The sequence below is a fragment of the Electrona antarctica genome, assembly GCF_951216825.1.
Source record: "Electrona antarctica genome assembly, chromosome: 11".
NCBI lineage: Eukaryota > Metazoa > Chordata > Actinopteri > Myctophiformes > Myctophidae > Electrona > Electrona antarctica.
In genome coordinates, this window is record NC_136792.1 from 27244583 (window position 1) to 27264588 (window position 20006).

General features: G+C 43.8%; 1 protein-coding gene across 4 annotated transcripts in view; it reads left to right on the forward strand.

Annotated features, from left to right (window-relative positions):
- The window catches only part of cux1b (cut-like homeobox 1b), a 77178-nt gene extending 57818 nt beyond the window's left edge, over positions 1 to 19360 (forward strand). The window contains exons 15-23 of one of the 4 annotated variants that reach the window (XM_079514580.1): positions 763 to 1557; positions 2372 to 2455; positions 2948 to 3049; positions 3160 to 3731; positions 4259 to 4400; positions 5756 to 6055; positions 6232 to 6420; positions 7622 to 7886; positions 8643 to 15113. In XM_079514580.1, the coding sequence (XP_079370706.1) occupies positions 763 to 1557; positions 2372 to 2455; positions 2948 to 3049; positions 3160 to 3731; positions 4259 to 4400; positions 5756 to 6055; positions 6232 to 6420; positions 7622 to 7886; positions 8643 to 9216 (3023 nt within the window). In that variant the 3' untranslated portion in view covers positions 9217 to 15113. Of the gene's footprint in view, positions 1 to 762; positions 1558 to 2371; positions 2456 to 2947; positions 3050 to 3159; positions 3732 to 4258; positions 4401 to 5752; positions 6056 to 6231; positions 6421 to 7621; positions 7887 to 8642; positions 15114 to 15430; positions 15635 to 16107; positions 16221 to 16313; positions 16431 to 16529; positions 16614 to 16803; positions 16861 to 16955; positions 17037 to 17165; positions 17231 to 17410 lie in introns of those variants that run through there. The other 3 variants (XM_079514582.1, XM_079514583.1, XM_079514581.1) reach the window with 3 other exon arrangements.
- The last annotated feature ends 646 nt before the right edge of the window (positions 19361 to 20006 follow it).

Genomic DNA, 20006 nt, shown 5'->3' on the forward strand with positions numbered 1-20006 from the left:
TAACTCGATCATGTGGAATTGGCAACTGGTTGTGCATTATAATAATATTATTTATCCTGGACTGAATTACCTGCTCACCATCAAGAGGTTTACCAGAGAAACTTGTTTGTATTACATTTACTCTGGTGACAGCAAAAATGTGATGATCTTAACTCGGTTCAGGAAAAGTGTGTCATCAGGTCTCAGACAACAGAGCTGTACAGTCTCTATTATTTGTGGATTTAATGTGTGTTTTGCCTACGTGGAAAACAGATGGGTGCTTTTTGTTATTTTCAAACAACTCTGAGTTTGGTTTCTGCCATTATCTTTTTTCCAACTGTGCTTTTTGTATTATTTAATGTACCAAAGACTTATGGTAATGTAACTTGTGCATTTGAATGATGCAATGGCTTGCAATGCACTGCAGCAGCATGGAAGAGGACTCACAGTGTGCACTGGTTATCTGTGGACAGTCATCACCTTCCTGCTACGTTATGTCCTATTACCCTCATTTTGTTGGAGACAGACTGACCTCTGGGCATAGCTGACTGAGGAGTGGTCAGTGTTTTCTTTGCTCTTGTTTTCTTCCAGGCTGTTCCTTACAAGAAAGGTACAAATCACAAATGCATGGGCATATTGTCTGGGGGGGTTAGCAAAAAAAAGGAAAGCAAAAAAGTTAATTAATTTGGAAAAGAGAAAACTTTTTTTTTTTTAGTTTTCTTTTTCGAACCCCTTTTTTGTTGACTCCCCCATAATGCATGGTGTGTTTGACCTTTCTTGTAGGGTCAGCCGGGCGGAAACGGGCAGAAGTGTCCACACCCAAGGAGGAGACCATGCCCAGCGACCCCGCTTCTTCTCCCCCTCCACCTCTTCCTTCTCTCCCCTCCTCTTCCCAGCTCCCTCTGTCTCATGCCCACACGGATCCCCTCAATCCCACCAACACCGCCAACGAAACGCACCCCTTCACCCCCACGGGCATCGGCCAGGACTTCTATTCCCCCGCCTTCCCCCTGGTGGGCAGTAAGATGGCCTTGAACTCTCTGCTCCAGCGACAGCTACTCCAGACCTTCTACTCTAAAGCCCTGCAGGAGTCGTCCGGCATCCCCAGCGGGGCGCTGCTCTTTGCCCCCTTCACACCGACCCTCAGCTCCATCCCTACCTCTACCCCCGGCTCTGGCTCGGCAGCGGTCCCTTTGGCTGCCAGCAGCCCCCAACCACCTCCGGCCAGCCCGGACATAGCTACTGTCAATGGGAGCAGCACCGTGGGCAGTGCCCCGTCTCCGTCTCCCAGCCACTCTGACGCAACCATCGGCAGCATCTTGGATGGCGAGGACATGGACACCTCCGAGATTGCCCGCCAGGTGAAGGAGAACCTGATAAAGCATAACATCGGCCAGCGTGTGTTTGGACACTATGTGCTTGGACTGTCCCAGGGCTCGGTCAGCGAGATTCTGGCCAGGCCCAAACCCTGGAGCAAGCTCACCATCCGGGGGAAGGAGCCGTTCCATAAGATGAGGCAGTTCCTGGCTGATGAGCAGAACATCCTCGCACTGCGCAGCATCCAGGGACGTCAGAGAGGTGAGCGCATGCATGTTGATTTGTATGGTGGGGACTGTGTGTGTGCCTGTATGCGTGCATGTGTGATTATAGCCCTGTGTACGGCTATTGATTAGCCTGTCGATACAGACTAGCTTTTTATTTTCCTTTTCTCCTCTCTCAAATCCCATCCCGTGCCACACAGTGTGTTCGAGTGAGTTCCTAGTCACGCACTGACCCCCCAGGAGCCTTTCTTAGTCATCGGTGATCAATACAGAAACCTTTCACGGATCAATAGTATTGACTCATGGGAACTGGGAGAAAGGCAGGGGTACTGTTAACTGTGGGTAGATTCGATTACACTGGGTCTGCTTTTGTTAACGCACCAGCGCATGTCTGAGTGAAGAAGCTCTCAGTGCTGAGTTCTCTGTAAACAACATGCCTTACGCCGCCAAGTAGCCACAGTTTGTGTGAACACCTGAAAGGCAACAGTCAGATGGCCCGTGTTCTTTGGTATCTCACTGTAGACTATGTGTGAACACCTGAAAGGCAACAGTCAGTCGTGTTCTTTGGTATCTCACTGTAGACTATGTGTGAACACCTGAAAGGCAACAGTCAGTCGTGTTCTTTGGTATCTCACTGTAGACTATGTGTGAACACCTGAAAGGCAACAGTCAGTCGTGTTCTTTGGTATCTCACTGTAGACTATGTGTGAACACCTGAAAGGCAACAGTCAGTCGTGTTCTTTGGTATCTCACTGTAGACTACAGAATACAACCTGGGGCCATGTAGACTAGTTCTAGATAAAAACACACAAAGGCAGTAACATAGTGTGTGTTTATATTGTTTTTAACAGAGGGCTCAGGCCAGCCCCAGCTTAGCCGAGTGTTTCAGGATGTTCCGAAGCGGAGAACCCTCTCTGATACAACCTCGCACACAGGTCTGTCCCCTTCACACACAGAGACTCTAGCACGTTCTGTCTGTGTGGCATGTTTGTGTCGGGGTGAAATGTATACGTGTGTATGTGTGTTATTAATTTGCGCGCAGGCATACAGTTACAGTATAAATGTGTCTAGAAGGCAACCGCTCATACCACAGTCACAGTGGCTTACGTCAAAGGAAAAGCCAGCGTGTGTATTTAGGGAGTTTTATTGCTAGTTGTTATTCTGCGGGGAGCCTTTTTACTGTATGAACTCTGTAGCTTGTGTGCATGTGTGAAATCCAAAGGCACCAGAGAAATGATGCTACTCTTTGGTCTTAGCTGCCTTGTGTAGCTCAATGGTGGAGATTCTTTCTTTGTTCTATGCAGTGATTTTGTCCATAAGCTATTGCTGTCCTATTCTTTACCTGCAATGTAGCTCGTTTTTCTACATTTTCATCTGGCCAGACATGTCATCTCCCCCTTTCTCTTTCTCTCTTCCCCTCTCTCCAGGAAACATCACAGCTCGTGTCCGCACCCCAGAGTCGGGTTCAGACGAGGCCATTAAGTCTATCCTGGAGCAGGCCAAGAGAGAGTTGCAGGTGCAGAAAGCTGGTGAGTTGCTGCTCTCTCTGATCAATTGACCAATTTAAAAAAAATGCATCTCAAAGTATTGAAGATGGTATGTTGTGGCTGATGATGGCATTCTCTTCCTCCCTCAACAGACTTGTCCCATACTCCCTCTTCATATGGAGGACTGAAAGGAGGCGCAGGCGGGGGTGGGGTTATGGGTGGAGGCGGAGGAGGGGGAATGGGAATGGGAATGGGCAGCGGTTCGGACGACGCAATCCGTTCCATTCTAGAGCAGGCTCGCAGAGAGATGCAGGCCCAGCATGCGTCCCTGGAGCCCCTGCTCAAAACATCCTCCTCACCCTCTTTGTCCTCATCGACCTTCTCCCAGAGGGACCTCCTGGGCTCTCCGCTCACTGCCCCGCTTCCCCCTTATAATCCCTTGGCCCTATCCCTGAAGAAGCCCCCCATGTCCTCTCCCTCATCCCCATCACCCATCCTGGACTTCAGCTCTGGCGTGAAAAGAGAAGGCAGGCCGGCGTCTGGGATGGAGTACTCCGATGGCACTTTGAGGCTGGGTCGGAGCTCCGAGGGGTCGGCCCGTTCAGGTGGCGGAGTGGGTCACTGGAGGGAGCAGTGGTGGAGCAACATGCACCAGGAACCCCGTAGAACGATACCCATGCAGACCAACGCAGAGGAGAACCACACCCTGGAGGATTCCAAGGAGGTGAGCAGAGGACCGGGAATTGTCGAGAGCTGGGCTGGACTTAGACAGGAAAGCTTGACTTTACTGTAAACAAAAACAGCATTAAGTGCTTGGGTGGTGTAGTGGTAAATTCCCTGCCCACTACCACAGAGGTTGTGGGTCGTGGTGCACCCGGCTTTGTCGGGTGTCTATGCGAACACAATTGGCCCGTGTTCAGGGGAGGGAAGCCGGGTGGAGAGGGCGATATTGGTCATTGCACGTACTCAGCAGGGAGTGTTGATGGGAGGAGTAGGACGAAGGCCCTACGTCCTCCCGGTGGGATACAACAGAAGTACATACAACAGCAGACAACACAGAAATGTATGTGGGGAGGAATTAATTGGCGTAATTACTAAAATGAAGAGAAAAAGGGGGTAAATGAAACAAAAGAAAACAGCATCCTAGTGGTTCTAACCATATTAAAGTTTAATTTGGTATTAAAATGGTCTTCTATTATCTATTTTCAGCAATATCTGACCCATATTATGTGATGTTAATGTGTGTTTCAGGGAATATTGTCCGACAGCCTGTCTCGGCCCAAACCATGGAACAAGTTGAACCAGAGAAGTAGAGAGCCATACCTCCGTATGCATATGTGGCTCAACGGAGACCAAGGACAAAACACTCCTACACAACAAGCGCAGAACCAAGGTAGGGAAACCCTCCAGCCATGCACAACACCCCATCCAAACTGGTTAGTAAGTCTATTATGTCCCATTCAGCTGTATTTTATTGGGATAATACTGAGCCACATGAAAACCACCATCAAACCATCAAAGACTTTCAATCTGATCTGATTTCCCAAACTACCTCACTCATGGAGATATATTTTTCACACATTTCACAAGTTGTTTTGATTTTTGCCTTTTTGTATGAGCCCTTTTTTTTATGATAAAAGGCGATTCAAACCTTGTGTACTTCTTAGCTTGCTTAACAACGCTGAAATGCACAGCCTCTCCCTTTGGTATGCTAATTGACAAGGAGAAACACTGACTTAATTAACAAAATAAATAAGTAGACTTCACCTGCCCATTGCCTTTGAGAATATGCTTGAATAATTTCTAACGAACAAATGAGTGAATAAATTAGCTTTAATTTCAGGGGGAATACAAGTTGTGAGACTTGCATCATGTAGGTGTTTTTTTTATATGAAGAAAAGAACAATCTAATACCCAACATGAATGAAACGGATGAAAGTTGTATTTGATGCGAGCCGTAAACATACACATAACCCCTGGCTGATACTTGCATGGCTGTTGGCTAGTCGCCTACTCGCCTCAGTCACCATGTCACACATGCCCCTCCTCTCATCCGTTTTCTCATCCCACCCTCCCTCCTGCCTTTACCCCCCTCCCCCATCCCCAACGCTGTGGCCATGTCAGCCAGCAAGCTGCTGGTTTGTCATGTCATAGACAAGCTAGTGTTGCAGTGCCAGATGGCAGCTGTGTGTGTGTGTGTGTGTGTGTGTGTGTGTGTGTGTGTGTGTGTGTGTGTGTGTGTGTGTGTGTGTGTGTGTGTGTGTGTGTGTGTGTGTGTGTGTGTGTGTGTGTGTGTGTGTGTGTGTGTGTGTGTGTGTGTGTGTGTGTGTGTGTGTGTGTGTGTGTGTGTGTGTGTGTGTGTGGTGTTCTCTCTGGGGGTGTAAACAGCAGCTAATGTACACTGACAGCTCCTCATGACTGCTCTCTTCCAGCCTGCTGAGCTGTACAACTACTGTGTAGACAGAGGGGAGATGAAGGGATGCGAGAGCAGAGCCAAAGAGAGGCTTTCACTCCAAACTCGAGGCCTCGGCTCCTTTTACTACATTTGCAGTATAATAGGAAGCAAATTTGTTATGAAGTAGTACGAGCACACCTCCCCCCACACGCGTGTGCACATGCACACACACGTACACACACACACGCACGCACCACACAGAGCTTGTTTAAAGGCATAACATCATAGGCATGTGCTTGGGTAGCTGTTGTGAGATTTCTAATCAATTTGACTGTCTCTGTCTCCTGAAGCAGAGGGTACCCCCAAGACCTCAGCAAGCTGCAGCCCTGCTCCAGAATCCCCCCTTAGCTCAGCGGAGGAGTCCATCAATGATCTTGCGGGAGATCCACTCACTTCCCAGTCCTCTGGCCTCAAGACCCACTTTGAAGAGCCTTCGGATAGGGAGTCCCAGCATGGCACGCCCCTACCTCTACCCGCTCTACCCCCTCCCCACTCAGGCCTCAGCGTCCAGGAGATGGTGGCCATATCTCCCGAGCTGGACACTTACGTCATCACCAAGAAAGTAAAAGAGGTGCTGACCGACAACAACCTCGGTAAGAATTCCTTTACATATCCTTTTATTTATTTTTATTTTTGGTACAACATTTCTCATAATGTCCCCTTCACTTTATATCCCTTATTTATTTTACAGTTTCTGTGCCAGTTATTCTTTTCTTGAATCAGCACTTTACACCATCTATCTCTCTCTCTCTCCCTCCTCCCTCTCCAGGCCAGCGTCTGTTTGGTGAGAGTATCCTGGGTCTGACCCAGGGTTCTGTCTCAGACCTGCTGGCCAGGCCCAAACCCTGGCACAAGCTCAGCCTGAAGGGCAGGGAGCCCTTCGTCCGCATGAAGCTCTGGCTTCAGGACCCACACAGCGTTGAGAAACTCATGGACATGAAACGCATGGAGAAGAAAGGTATGCATGTGTGACTTTAAATGATTAGAAAATACAACCCAGCTTGCAAAAGTACTTAAAACAATAAAGCAACATGCCTGGAGAATACAGGTGCATAAGATGGCACAAAACAAAACAGCCATATTTTAATATAAAGCATGTGCACATATGAACACACAATGGGATAACATGTTGTGCAAATCCTCATAAAGACGTCGGTACCAATCACAGCCACAGACATCACAGACTGTATTAGATGTGACAGCTAGAGGGCCGCCAGGGGTGTGTTTACTCACAGTCATCAGGACTCCTCTTCATCATCGTCATCATCGACCGCTTCATCGTTATAATCACTGTCCATAAGCATGTATATATCTCTTTGTTAGCCACTAGCCCTCTCCACTCCCTCTGCTGAAATGTCATTCAGTTGTGCTTGTATAGTATGTGGTGGATTTAGAATTGGTAAAACCAGGTCGTCTCAACTTCCCAGCTGCCTTAGAGTGTGACCTCTGTCCCTGTTGAAGCATGTCGAGAGCACGGATGGAATGCACATGATTGAGTCTACTAATAGGAACTAGCATCCAGGATCCGTTTACACTCTTGATATCACAAACAGGACACAAGGGTGAAAAAGCATAACTGACCCTACACCACTGTCTAGGGGGCACTCATTCTCCATTCAACTTAATTTGTGTTCATTGACCCCAAAGTAATTAATCCAAAGAGCACTGGGAACAGTCCTGGCCAGTAGCGGAGCCTGGAGGAAAGGCATAGATCCAGGCTAGCGAAGCTGTAATTGAACTCTCCACCCATGTGGTCTAACCCTGGAAGGCAGCACATAACTTTGAGAGTCGCCTAACCTTGCTCTGAGCGCCTCCTATTCTCTGGTAATATTAGTATGTCTAGCAGCGTTTATTGGGATATAGAGAATGTCAACCACATGAAAGGATGCAATGAGTTGTTCATTTTTCAGCTGCTGGTGCCTGGAGTGAATGGTGTGGTTCTTCTGTTACATGGAGAAACGCTAAAGTGAGCCTATAGCTCCATCTAGTGGCTATTCAGGGTGCCAGCACAAAGATCTTTGTTTGCCCCCTAGAGTTTTGACCTTCTTGCATTAGCAACCGTTAGCATTAATGCTTTTTCCCACATCACGATTGTCTGATAGAGGTGTATTTGATGAATTGCTGACTTGACCTGTTGTTTTGTCTTTGTCTCTCCTCAGCATACATGAAGAGGCGGCTAAGCTCATTGAGTGACAGCCATTCTGTGGAAAGTAGCCTAGCAGGGCCGGACTTCCTGCAAGGCTCCCAGAGTCCTGTACATCAGCACCTGAAGAAGGCCCGGGTGGTACTGGGCCCCGAGGAGAAGGAGGCATTGAAAAGGGCCTACCAGCAGAAGCCCTACCCTTCCCCAAAGACCATTGAGGAGCTGGCTTCCCAGCTCAACCTGAAAACCAGCACCGTCATCAACTGGTTCCACAATTACAGGTATGGAGCACATCCAGTCGGCAACACAGACCTCAATGACATTTTACGATGTGAATTTTATTATTTATATTTATTAATTTCATCTTTTGTAGTGAAGCCTACTCATTTTTAGAAAATATGTTTTTTATTTTGGTCATTATATACAACCATAATAAACAGTTTTACATCATGTGTTCTAGTGCATATGATTGTTGTCAAGTCCAGCAAAAGTGGACATGTTATATGTGTTCCTGTTCATGTGCTCATTTCTAACGGATATATGTCCCAAATTCTCAATAGTGACCAAAGTTACATTTTTCAAGAAAAATTAAAAAAGAGAAAATCAAGCCTACTCTTACTGGCTATGGGGAAACGGCACAGAATTCTCATGTTGTCTTCAGTTCATTCAGTTCATTGAGAAAATGACATAACGGAATTTGAATAAAAAAATGACAACGGAATTTGAATAAAAAGTCTTATATAAATAAAACGATATTCCTTTATCGGTTGTTACAGTTTACAGGCTGCAATAGATTTGTATTTATTATTTACATTTACAATTGTTTAAAATGGACATTATTGTATCTTAGGCACCTCTCTTTAGAATGATTTGTATCTTCACCATACAACTCTCTTTGTTGTAAATAGTGAAACATCAACGATTTCTCAGTAACTAGTATCTGCAGACTAATTGCTTAGTTTGAGCTGAGAATGAAAATCAAACTCAATGATGTCAGGAATAAAGTTGGGTTAATGTAGTCGTGTATCATTACACAGGTCACGTATCCGGCGAGAGCTCTTCATAGAAGAGATCCAGGCGGCAGCAGGTAGAGCCGCCGGGCCAGGCAGTGATGGGGGCTCTCCATCCTTCCGCGGGTCCAAATCTGGAGAGGCGGACAGCTGCGATGGCACAGAATCTGACGGCACGGTGGAAATACGCCATGGGCTGTCCACCAGCCTGGAGGAACACAGCGGACCTTATAAAGACCAGGACATGATGGAGGCCGAGTCTGAAGCGGGGGCCTCGGTCAACTCACCTGCCCCTGACGACTGCGCCACCTCAGGCTCAGCTGAGCCAGGCTCCAGCGGCGGGCAGGGGGGACTGGGGCTCTTCAGCCTCTCGGAGGCATCCTCCTCTGGCTCCGCCCCCAATAATAGCATCCCAGCCTCTGGGCCTGCGAGGAACCCCAGGGACAACCACCTGCGGAAGAAGAAAGCAGCCAACCTCAATAACATCATCCACAAGCTGGAGAAGGCTGCCAGCAAGGAGGATCCGTCAGAATTGGAATTCAAGCTCCCTTTCGAATGCACCTCCCACTCCTTAATCCCCCCGACGCCCTACTTCTCATAACCTCATGACCTCTTAACCTTGGACCCCTCCTGCTCTGCTCCATTTAGAGAGCGGAGCACAGCCAAAGTCAAGCTCAACAGCCATTTTTGTTACACAGAAGCTTTCCCCCAAATAAAAAGAGGAAAGAAAAAAACAAAGAGTGGTTGACGAACCCAATACGAAAAGAAGATAATACTGAATACTAAGAAGAACAAAATAAGAGAACGAAGGTGTTCTCTGTTTTTTTTTAACTGAGTTTAGTTTTTTTGTACTAAGAAAAAGCACTTCGCCGTCCTGCTGGCCTCTGGCCCTGCTGTATCTCCTCCTATCACCAGCCACTGGTGCACCAGACTGCTTAGTCTGGTTAGTCCTGAGCTGGGGGTCTGACCCACAGCTGGGGTTGAAACATGGACTCAGTAACGCAGGCAAAGGCCTGGCTGACACAGCAGCTTTCAACAGTGATTAGACACTGATCGATGATCAATAGAGACAGGAACTCTCTTGGCAAGACGTCTCTTTCTCAAAAGGAGATGATTTGTTTTTCCTTTCCCGCTCTCCTTCACACCTCCCAAGTGTCCACACAGACCTCCCCTCACTCAGTGAGATGCCTCATTTTTCACACTGTAGAGTGACTGTTACAAACCCTTTGCCTTTTTCACTCACTGCGTGTGTATGTGGTAGTGTGTGTGTGTGTGTGTGTGTGTGTGTGTGGGGCTGTGTCAGCGTGCACACACCCAAGTTTTCGTGGATGATTTCTTCACAGTGGCAGCATGATTATATATATATATATATATATATATATATATATATATATATATATATATATAACCTTGTCAGCTATGCTGCCACAGCTAATGATGTAAGAATGGTGAACTTTGACCTGTTGTTTCCTGTATCCTATCCTGCTGACAGCCATGTGATGGCCAGAAGGATGTGTAAACTCCTCACAACACTCGCACTCATCTGCCGAGGAAGGAACCAAGGAAGGAACCCTATTTTTCTGTCTCCTCAAGCACTTCCTTAAAGGATGAAGGATGATCTCTTCTCTGTTTTTTAAACGAAAAAAATCTATATATAGCAATTCGGTTGCCAATAAGAGATTGCACAGTCTATTGACTCTAAAGAGTACAAAATAGGGAATTTTAGGATGCATTTTTTTTGATTAGTACAAAATAAGAACGGAAAATAACAAATACTGATGAGTTACGGTAAAAAGAAATAAAAAAGGAATATTGTTGCGTTTTTAAAATACGATACGATGAATTCAATGAAAACCACGTAGTGCTGTAGCCGCCTGACATGGTGATGATTCTGTACGTGTATCTCCCCATTGTCTCGGTTGGTGCGCGTGCACAGCTTGGTCCAGCATTGGACCTGCTGGGACTATTTGTCTCGGTTGGTGCGCGTGCACAGCTTGGTCCAGCATTGGACCTGCTGGGACTATGTTTCGGTTGGTGCGCGTGCACAGCTTGGTCCAGCATTGGACCTGCTGGGACTATTGTTTCGGTTGGTGCGCGTGCACAGCGTGGTCCAGCATTGGACCTGCTGGGACTATTTGTGTCGCCGACATATCGTCTCTTGTTCACATGACACATCTTTTATAGGCCAAATCAGGAAGACTGTATGCATAATATGTGTGTATTTTTATTTCTTTTGTGGGTACGTGCATGCAAAAATGTGTATGCATTTGCATACGTGTACGACGTGTGCATCCGGGTTGAGGTCAATTCACTTTACCATCAACCAATTTAGGGCTCAGAAGCACAGCGGTCAAGTAACCTCGGCTGTGATGTGATTCTGATCTGTAGTGATGTTATTGAAAAGCAGTCTTATTTTTTAACCAACGCTGAATTGCGTTTTCAGTACAGATTTTTAAATGGATTGCCTGGAAGGTGAATTCCCCCCAACCTTAGTGTGAGTAGTTAGAACTCTCCTCCAGTCTTTCCTGTATCCAGGGATGTAGGTCTTCTGCATTAAGTTCTACTGTATACACACACAAAAAACATAAGGCATATCACCTCCTCCCTCACCCACACGACCCTCAGTGCCTGTCAGCCCACTGCCTCCCCTCTGTGTGTGTGTGTGTGTGTGTGTGTGTGTGTGTGTGTGTGTGTGTGTGTGTGTGTGTGTGTGTGTGTGTGTGTGTGTGTGTGTGTGTGTGTGTGTGTGTGCATGGACATGTCCATATATGCACGTGCATAAGAGTATGTGATTGAGTGTCTAAGAGTTTCAGATGAGTGGGGTCATATTTCGTATCTACTTGCACACACTACTAGTGCACAACTGCCACCCACTTCTTTAAGCTGTATGATGCGTTACCCATTATCATTAATCTTCTCACAGAGTAGTGTAATACTATGATTTACTGTAGCTTGGTTTTATTGCTATGTTGCATTTATAGTTTGGATTTTATTCTGCTTATTTATAGGTGCTGTATTTTTCATTTAATGTCTTATCATTTGAGTTGTTTATTTTGTAAGGGATTATACTGTACCTGAGGGCAAGTAACATTTTTATTAGACTTATAGACTGCCGGCAGTATTGGTTAATATTTACAGAGATGTACTAGTTCTCATTTGTTTGTATATTCATGGATCCTAAAGTTTAGTGTCATTTCAAATAGTGTTTGTAAAATGTGTTTGCTACAGTACATGGTCCCAGAGGCATCAAGCTCTTACCATCACATGTATCCCTACTAGCACGTTGCTAGCTGGAGAAATCAAAGGACATATCAAGAAAGCAACATCACTGAATATCTGAGAGCAAAGCTCTCATCCAGTAGCCGAACCCCTGCTTTTCCCGCTCTATGCGTTTTGGGCCTTTTCTTGGGCAGGCCAATTGTTAATTGTAATTGAAATGAACTTGTGCAGCTTCCTTTTCTGGAGATAGTTTGCCTATAGAAGAATCATGTTTTTAAAATTAGTTCAATGTGTTTCGCTTAGCACCATTACCAGAAAGCTTGTACACTTTGTCAAATAGGTCAAATGAAATTATCTAAACTTGAGATCACAAGTTAACTTGAAAGCGGTGATATCTGCCAAATTGAGATTAGAGAAGTATACCAGCTAGCGTGTGTGCTATGCCAGATCGTATGGAGATAGCCGGTCTATGATTATGCATAATCTATATAGCAGTCCATGATAAAGCACTTATGAGGATCGTTATTGAAGACTTAACCCAGGACAGGGTCTGTAAACACTACACTAGAGTACGCTCCCAGGATCTCTGGGAAATGTATGCCTTTAAAAGTGGTTTTGAACCAAGCACAGACTCTTATCCCATCCTAACACTAAGAATACAATGACAAAATGGCTGCGCCCATGTTTTTATACTATATCTGATCTTTTATCCAACAGCTATGTTCTATTCCTATACTCATATTCATGCCTTTTCATAGCAGTACCACAGGAAACTGTATGACAGATTAAGGCTATCATGGTCCATCCTTAAGCCCCAATAATTATCTATTTTACATTTCCAGTCACATCCAGGTACACTGACAACACATAACAAAGATTGTGATTTGCATTTCACCACATTGACTGAAATATGAAATCAGATTAAATCCGATAGCGTCTCAAATTAAAATGTCCCAGATTAGGATTTTGTTCATCCTGTTGATGACTAATGTAAAACATTTGTTGTCTGCAGAGTACTGAAATCCCATCGCCCTCATTTTGGACTTTTTGAAATGGACAACAGTGTTTTGTTGTGATTTAATAGATGCTGTACAGAAAAATGGCACTTATCCCATCACCCAGTTTATAGTCTGTTTATCAGCTCACTTAGACCATGTGAGATCATCACATTTGTGCCTTTAACTGCCAAGCAGGGCACCAAACTAGTGATGTCATTAGGAATAGATTTAAATGAAAGCATCCTTTACACTAAGTTGTTTCTATCCCATGTTGAGTTCTACTTTCCAAAGTTAGCTCATCTACCCCCACATGATGGTACTTAAAAGGTCACAGCCCATAACGTGCTCCTCTAAGAGGTTAGTGTACTGTTAAAGTATAGGGAGTCAGTATGATGGAAAAAGGGTGCAGATAGTATATCTATAGCCTTTTGAACAAGCATAATCTTATGATGGACTCGCAGCCATGTTTGGTCTTGGTCATAATTCATTAAACTTTTGTATGTTTTCTTCTCTCCACATATATAGTTATATGTATATATGTGCGTGTATATTTGTGTGTGTGTGTGTGTGTGTGTGTGTATATATATATGTATATGTATATATGTATATGTATATGTATATATATATGTATATGTATGTGTGTATATATATATGATGAGAGTGTGTGTGTTTTGTCTTCACCCCCATGGCGCATTTCTTATGTCATACTTAGCTAACTAGCAGTGAAAGGCCAGTGCATTAAAATGAAGGAGGAAGCATGCAGACAACGGCGTACACTGTAAAAACACTGAATTTATTCATAGGGCATTTTGTATTTTTCTGTTTGCATCATGTTTGCTGTGATGTTAGTGGCACTACAGGTCTTGATTCGGGTTGTGTGCCAATTTACTATGGCTATCTGAAAAACGATACCTGTAAATACAGCTGGTCGAGTAGCTATCGATTCAATTCTGTCACAGAGAATGCTTTGCTTTTGTCTGAAGGCAGGAGGAGGAGAAGGGACGATTCAGGACTTTTCCATGATCCACAGATATTTTTCTACAAATTTAAATCAGATGATTCTATACACTGTTGAATAACATTGTAAAGGTGTAACAGATGCTGTATATCATATCAATGTTTTCTGAAGTTGTAAAGCTTTACTGTATCTGTTGAAGTAGTGGTTATTCATTTGGACGTGTTAGTTGTACGTTAATGGAGCCCGAACAGCAGCACTGGTCACCATATTCAGGAAACAGGAAAAATAAGAAGGAAAAAAAGAAAAATAAGAAGAAAAACCTCAGATGTTTTTGTAATACCTTTAGAATATATCTTATGAAGTGGGTTTTGTAAGGAAACACTTTCTGAATCAATGGTGCTGTATGCACACTCAGTAATACATACACACGTAATATACAGCACAATATACTCATCCTTTAAAAGCCCCCTATGTGTGCTCTTGGATTATTTAAAAAAATCTCATATTGCCTACATCATAAGTCTTAAACTCATTCCTTGGATCCCTTGACTTCTGTTATATTCTACATAGCTATCCTTAGGGTACTTCAGTATGTGATTAGATACTGAGATCAAATCTTATAACAAAAAATGAATAAAAAAATCAAATAGTTACATTTAAGAGGGAGGTGTAAAGCCAAATAGAGAAGAATAGTTATCCAATTAAGTTGCAAGATCTCTACTGGTTTTTACTCCCATTGCTACCTAGCACCACCACTCAGTTTTTCATCCATATCCACACCGCTTATTACCACAGTGTAGTCTGACAACCAAATGACTTGGGGAGATCTTTGTCCCCTTGGAAAGCTTTAAATATGCTTGTTGAGGCTTTAGCAAGTTCAGAGTGTGTTGAGATAAGTTCAAACCAGTCAACAATGTGGAAGTAATAATTCTCATAACCTCTCCCACAGATTTGCGCGAGTGCGTGTATGTGTGTGTTGTAGTACAAAAGGCTGCATGACCATAAAGGGATGGTTACGTTGTTTTTTTGAAAGTTGTATCCCCAGCAATTCTGTCACTCCTAAGTTAATGTTTCTCCTTGGGGGTTCCCAGTTTTATTTCCCTTATGTATCATTGTTTCTTTATCTTTCTATTTACTAAGCGTATCATGTCGTTTGTTCTCAGCACTGTAAAACAGTCCCCTCTACAACATTCAAAAGCAATATCACTGTATGAAAACGTTCACTATGTATTTGTTATAATTGACATTTGATTCATCATCATTATTATTCACTTGCACCCTAGGTGTGATAATTGAAGTAAATCTCTTTTATACAAATACTAATAGTGTGGTGTGGTACATTTCTTTGATTCTGTCTTTCTTTGTCCTTTTTAATGCAAAGCGTTTTTAAACATATGCTACATAAAGATACGTTTTCTCAGAGAAAGAGAGAAGTTGAGTGACAAACAGGGATGATTTTAGGGAGTGATGGTAGTATAGTGAATCAACCTTCAGAGCACATGATGCTGATGTTGGACCAGTGTTGTTTACGGCTCTTACAGGTAAGTTATCCGGGTGCATTATGATTGCATGGGTTACAGTCAGATGATGCAGTTGATGCAGGTGTGTCTGACTGCAACCCCTCTCCTCTCCCTTGGCAGGCCGCTATGCGGAGCTGCAGTTGGAGTTCTCCTCTGCGGTGCGGACCAGTTCTGAGCAGAAGGAGCTGATCCTGAAGCTCGAGCATGATCTGAGCACTGTCCAGTCCATGTCTTCCCTGCAACGCCCCGATGCTGAGGGATCAGACCTAAGCAATATCTATGGCTTCCCTGAGCCCATTAAAGAAGCTACTGCCATGTTCACCGGTGGGTACTGCTATAGGACATGGACAAGTGTGTGTGTGTGTGTGTGTGTGTGTGTGTGTGGGGTGGGGGGGGGGGGGGGGGGGTGGAGGAGAAGCTAAGGTGGTTGGTGTTAGTTGGATCACAATTCATATAGAAAGGATAAAAATGTGTTTTTCAAACGACGGTAAATTATTAAACATTCTTAGTAGAAGCCCAGGAACGTTGTTGCTGCCCTATGTGCCAGCCGGCGTAATGGGGATAAGAAAGTAGAAGCCAAATTATCATACCACCTCATAGCTCTTATCTACCTAGTTGAATAAAATGTATATACTGCTGCACATTTCCTACCTCTGAAAAGTTGAAACAAGATAAAGCCAATGTTTAGGCAGCAAGCTGCCTTCATCAGGGTCTCAACTACCTACCTGCCATGAAAGTAGTCTTTAAAGAAGACATTTCCACAAAATCTCAGTGTGTGCTCTTAATATTTGCTTCAGGTTCATTGGTAGCTTCTAATCCTGAGCTGCCCCAAGGTCAGATGGACTCTCTGCTATCCATCATCTCCAGCCAGAGGGAGAGGTTCCGTTCCCGCAACCAGGAGTTGGAGGCTGTGAGTGACAGTCACACATCTGTTGGCTTACCCATAACGTGAGTCAGACGTAGTCATGTTGCATGTGTCCTTCACTGTGTCCTTCCCTCACAGGAGAGTCGCTCCATGCAGCAGACCATGCAGGCCCTTCAGAGTGAGTTGGACAGCCTGAGAGCCGACAACATCAAACTCTTTGAGAAGATCAAGTTTCTGCAGAGCTACCCCGGCAGAGTGAGTGAACCTCTCTGTGTTGTGTCTATGTTTGTGATTATAAGAAGCCAAAATGGTTAACAAAAAAACGTTTGTCTTTGATGGTCCGGTCTACTGTAGTCTGGAGGTAGCGATGACACAGTGATGCGCTACTCCTCACAGTACGAGGAGAGACTGGATCCTTTTGCTTCCTTCAGCAAGAGGGTGAGGACCATTTGGCATTGCACACACTCCAGCTCAAAGCAGCACATTTTGATTCACGGCAAAAGATGCCAGATTTATAATACGACTGTCTTACGACAAGTTATAAATTGAACAAAAAAACCCATTTCAGATTCAAACAAGGCTGCCAATGATGTGTTTTATTGATATTATATTATCTGCTCATCTATAGGAACGTCAGCGCAGATACTTGAGCCTCAGCCCCTGGGATAAGGCCACTCTTAGCCTGGTACACACACACACACACACACACACACAAATACACCTTATTTATATATATATATTTTTTTTTACTTCTGTAATCCACCCACGTTTTGATTTCAGGGTCGTGGCATTCTTTCCAATAAGATGGCGAGGACCATTGCTTTCTTCTATACTCTGTTCCTGCATTGCTTGGTGTTCTTGGTATGTCTCCTTTTTAAGGTTGTTTGTATCCTAACGTACTTGAGTTGGGGTTCCATGTGCTCATAGCATAAATCCAGCTTTTTGAAACCATTTCTTATTACAGTTTTTTGCTTTCATATAACTCTTCAGGTGTTGTACAAGACTGCTTGGAGCGAGAGCATCGGCAGGGACTGCACTGCATTCTGTGCTAAGAAGTGAGTTGTGGAATCATTTTCCTAGTTGATTTATCAACCTTATTTTCTGTGTAATGTGATGTACTATACCATTTTGATGCTTACTAACTGCAACAGGGTCTGATAACAAATAATTTACAAAATACCGCCCCCCTTCCTTTTGTCTTTGCTTTTCTTTTTCTATTTTCTGCCTACCTCCAGATATCAGGATCACCTGCACCGTTTCCATGAGACCGATGAGCACCTGTAATCTGCCTCCGAACTGTGATGTCATCGGGTCCCAATGATACAGGACTCTGAATCATCTCTGAGTAAACAGAAGAAAGAGGACAACATTATAACCCACCTATTAGGATTGGAGCAGAAACCCAACCCTCATTTCCAGAGGGTTTCTATTGAAGCGTGGGTTGGGTTGGTAAAGGTTATTCAGATCTGCAGTAACTAATATATTCCACTAGAGGGCATTCTTTGGCCTTCCAGTTCATCAAAAAGTGGATTGACCTTGAAAACGGGTTTGATGTTCATTCCCTCTTTGAGCTCAATCTTCATCTTTAATGCAGAGCTATTATACATCTAGCTCATTTATACTCTTAGATTAATTTACTTGAAAGGCAATCATAAAACTGTAGGTGTTGGGGGTGTGCTGTTGTAGCACAAATTGATTTATATTTAGTTTCAACTTTTTGCACCAAAGGGACCATTACTCTGGTCTTGCTAGAAATGTTTTTCTGTTCTATACTGTAATCTTAATGAAGGAGAAATAATAATTAGATGTTGGTTAACATAATTTGACTGAACAGTGTACTGTGAAAGCATATTATGTACAGGTAATTAGAGGAGATTTAAACGTTTTTTTCATTTGCTGCTTTCTTTCATTTTAGCGATTTTTGTTTTGTTTGACAGGGGGGCCAGGGACATTCGAACATGGGGCTAAATACTTCCTTATGGCGATTTTTTTATTCATTTTTACTATTGTCCTACTAGACCCCAGGAAATTACATCTGGCCACAAAAGATCACAGGATCTACTGAACTGTACTGGGGGGATGTCATACTGTGTGTCCTGGCTCAATATGTCAGTTTGTCACATTCAATAGATCCTGTGATCTTTTGTGGCCAGATATTATTTCTTGGGGTCTAGTAGGACTATAGTAAATAAAATAGCTAAAATCGCTAAAACGAAAGAAAGCAGCAAATGAAAAAATAATTAACACTCATCTTTTACTTCCTCTAATAACAACCTAAAACATGAACCTTGGTACAACTAAAGTTGTCCTTTAAAGACATTAATGGCGATGGAATAACAAATTAAGTACCTGTAGTTTTCATTTTGTTTTGTACTCAAATCTGGCCTAATATAATGGAGTTAACCGTAAATGGTGATGGATAGTCCCTGTACAGAGGACAAAGCTTATGTCTCTTATTCTATTTGTGGCGGTTGGCATAGGAGCCATGTAGTTAGTTCTGGTGGTGCGTAAACAGTGTTGGAAAGTAACTAAAGTAACGTATTACTTAAAGTCATATTACTTTTTTCTAGTAACTAGTAATAATAACGAATTGCTTTACACTTTGAGTAATAATATTACTAATGTTACTATTTTCCAAAAGTAACTGTTTTCATGAGCATTGGTGGTACTGTGGGCTTGAGTGTTGATTAATGGTAGACTTGGTCGTGATGGAGTTGCTGATCCGTCTAGATCTAGACTAGAGCGGATATGGAAACGATGCGTACTTGTCTACTCTGTACATGTGAATATTTTGATGCAGGTGGGTGATGAGCCTGAAACCATCCGGAACAAACTGGCTAGTGTGACCATTTTGGGGACAAAAGATGCAAATCCTGGGGGTGAGGGAAAAAAAGTAGTAATAAGTAACTAGTTACTTTTGGCAGGGAGTAATATGTAAAGTAATAGTATATTTTGAAGTAGCTATAGGTATTGCGCTGCGTGAACATCCACTTGCTCTCCAGACAGATGAGCCAACCTAAGCTTAAGATGGCTTTAACAGTAGTACATGATACTAATGGTTTCTGACTCATCCTTACCACGCTCTGTTCATGACGAAGCAAACTTGCCATGCATGCTTACATGTTCCCTTAATCCTATATTTACTGGCATCTTAAATATAATATAAATAAAATCTATGCATCATTTCCTCTTGTTTACTTTTCTTTCCAGATTCTATATAGGTTTGTATACTATTATACATACTAGACAAAGTTCAATATTGACTGACACAGGATGTACTATTCACCTAAGTAACACTATCATCAGTCTGGATTGAGAAGCAGATAGTGGTGAAGAACGTGATTATTACTGGGTGGCGTCATAGTGGTCCCAGTGCTGACTGGCTGTGTGACTGCTGTATGACCCAACTAGATCCTATTCATGAGTGGATAGGATCTATTCATGAGTGGACTCCCCTTAAAGAACTCCTCGGTGCATATAGCCTCTCAGTCAGCCATTAAAAAGTAACGAGACAGAGAGGCAGACCACAAGTCTCTCTCTCTCTCTCTCTTCCTCCAGAAGCCCCAGCCTAACCCCATTTATCCTGCAGTCAGAACAGACCCTCTACTAGGCTTTATCGGTACAGTTTACTCTTTCATTATATCCTCCAGAGCTCCATTCACCTTTCACCCCACCGTTACTTCTGTTAGCCTACGCCTACAGCCCTACACTCACACACACACATCCCTTGTACCTGCCAGTGACCCCCCCCCCCCCCCCACACACACACACCCACACACCTTCTCTCTTGTCCCTGCTTCCCAGTTAAATATCATCAGCCCCAGCTCCTCC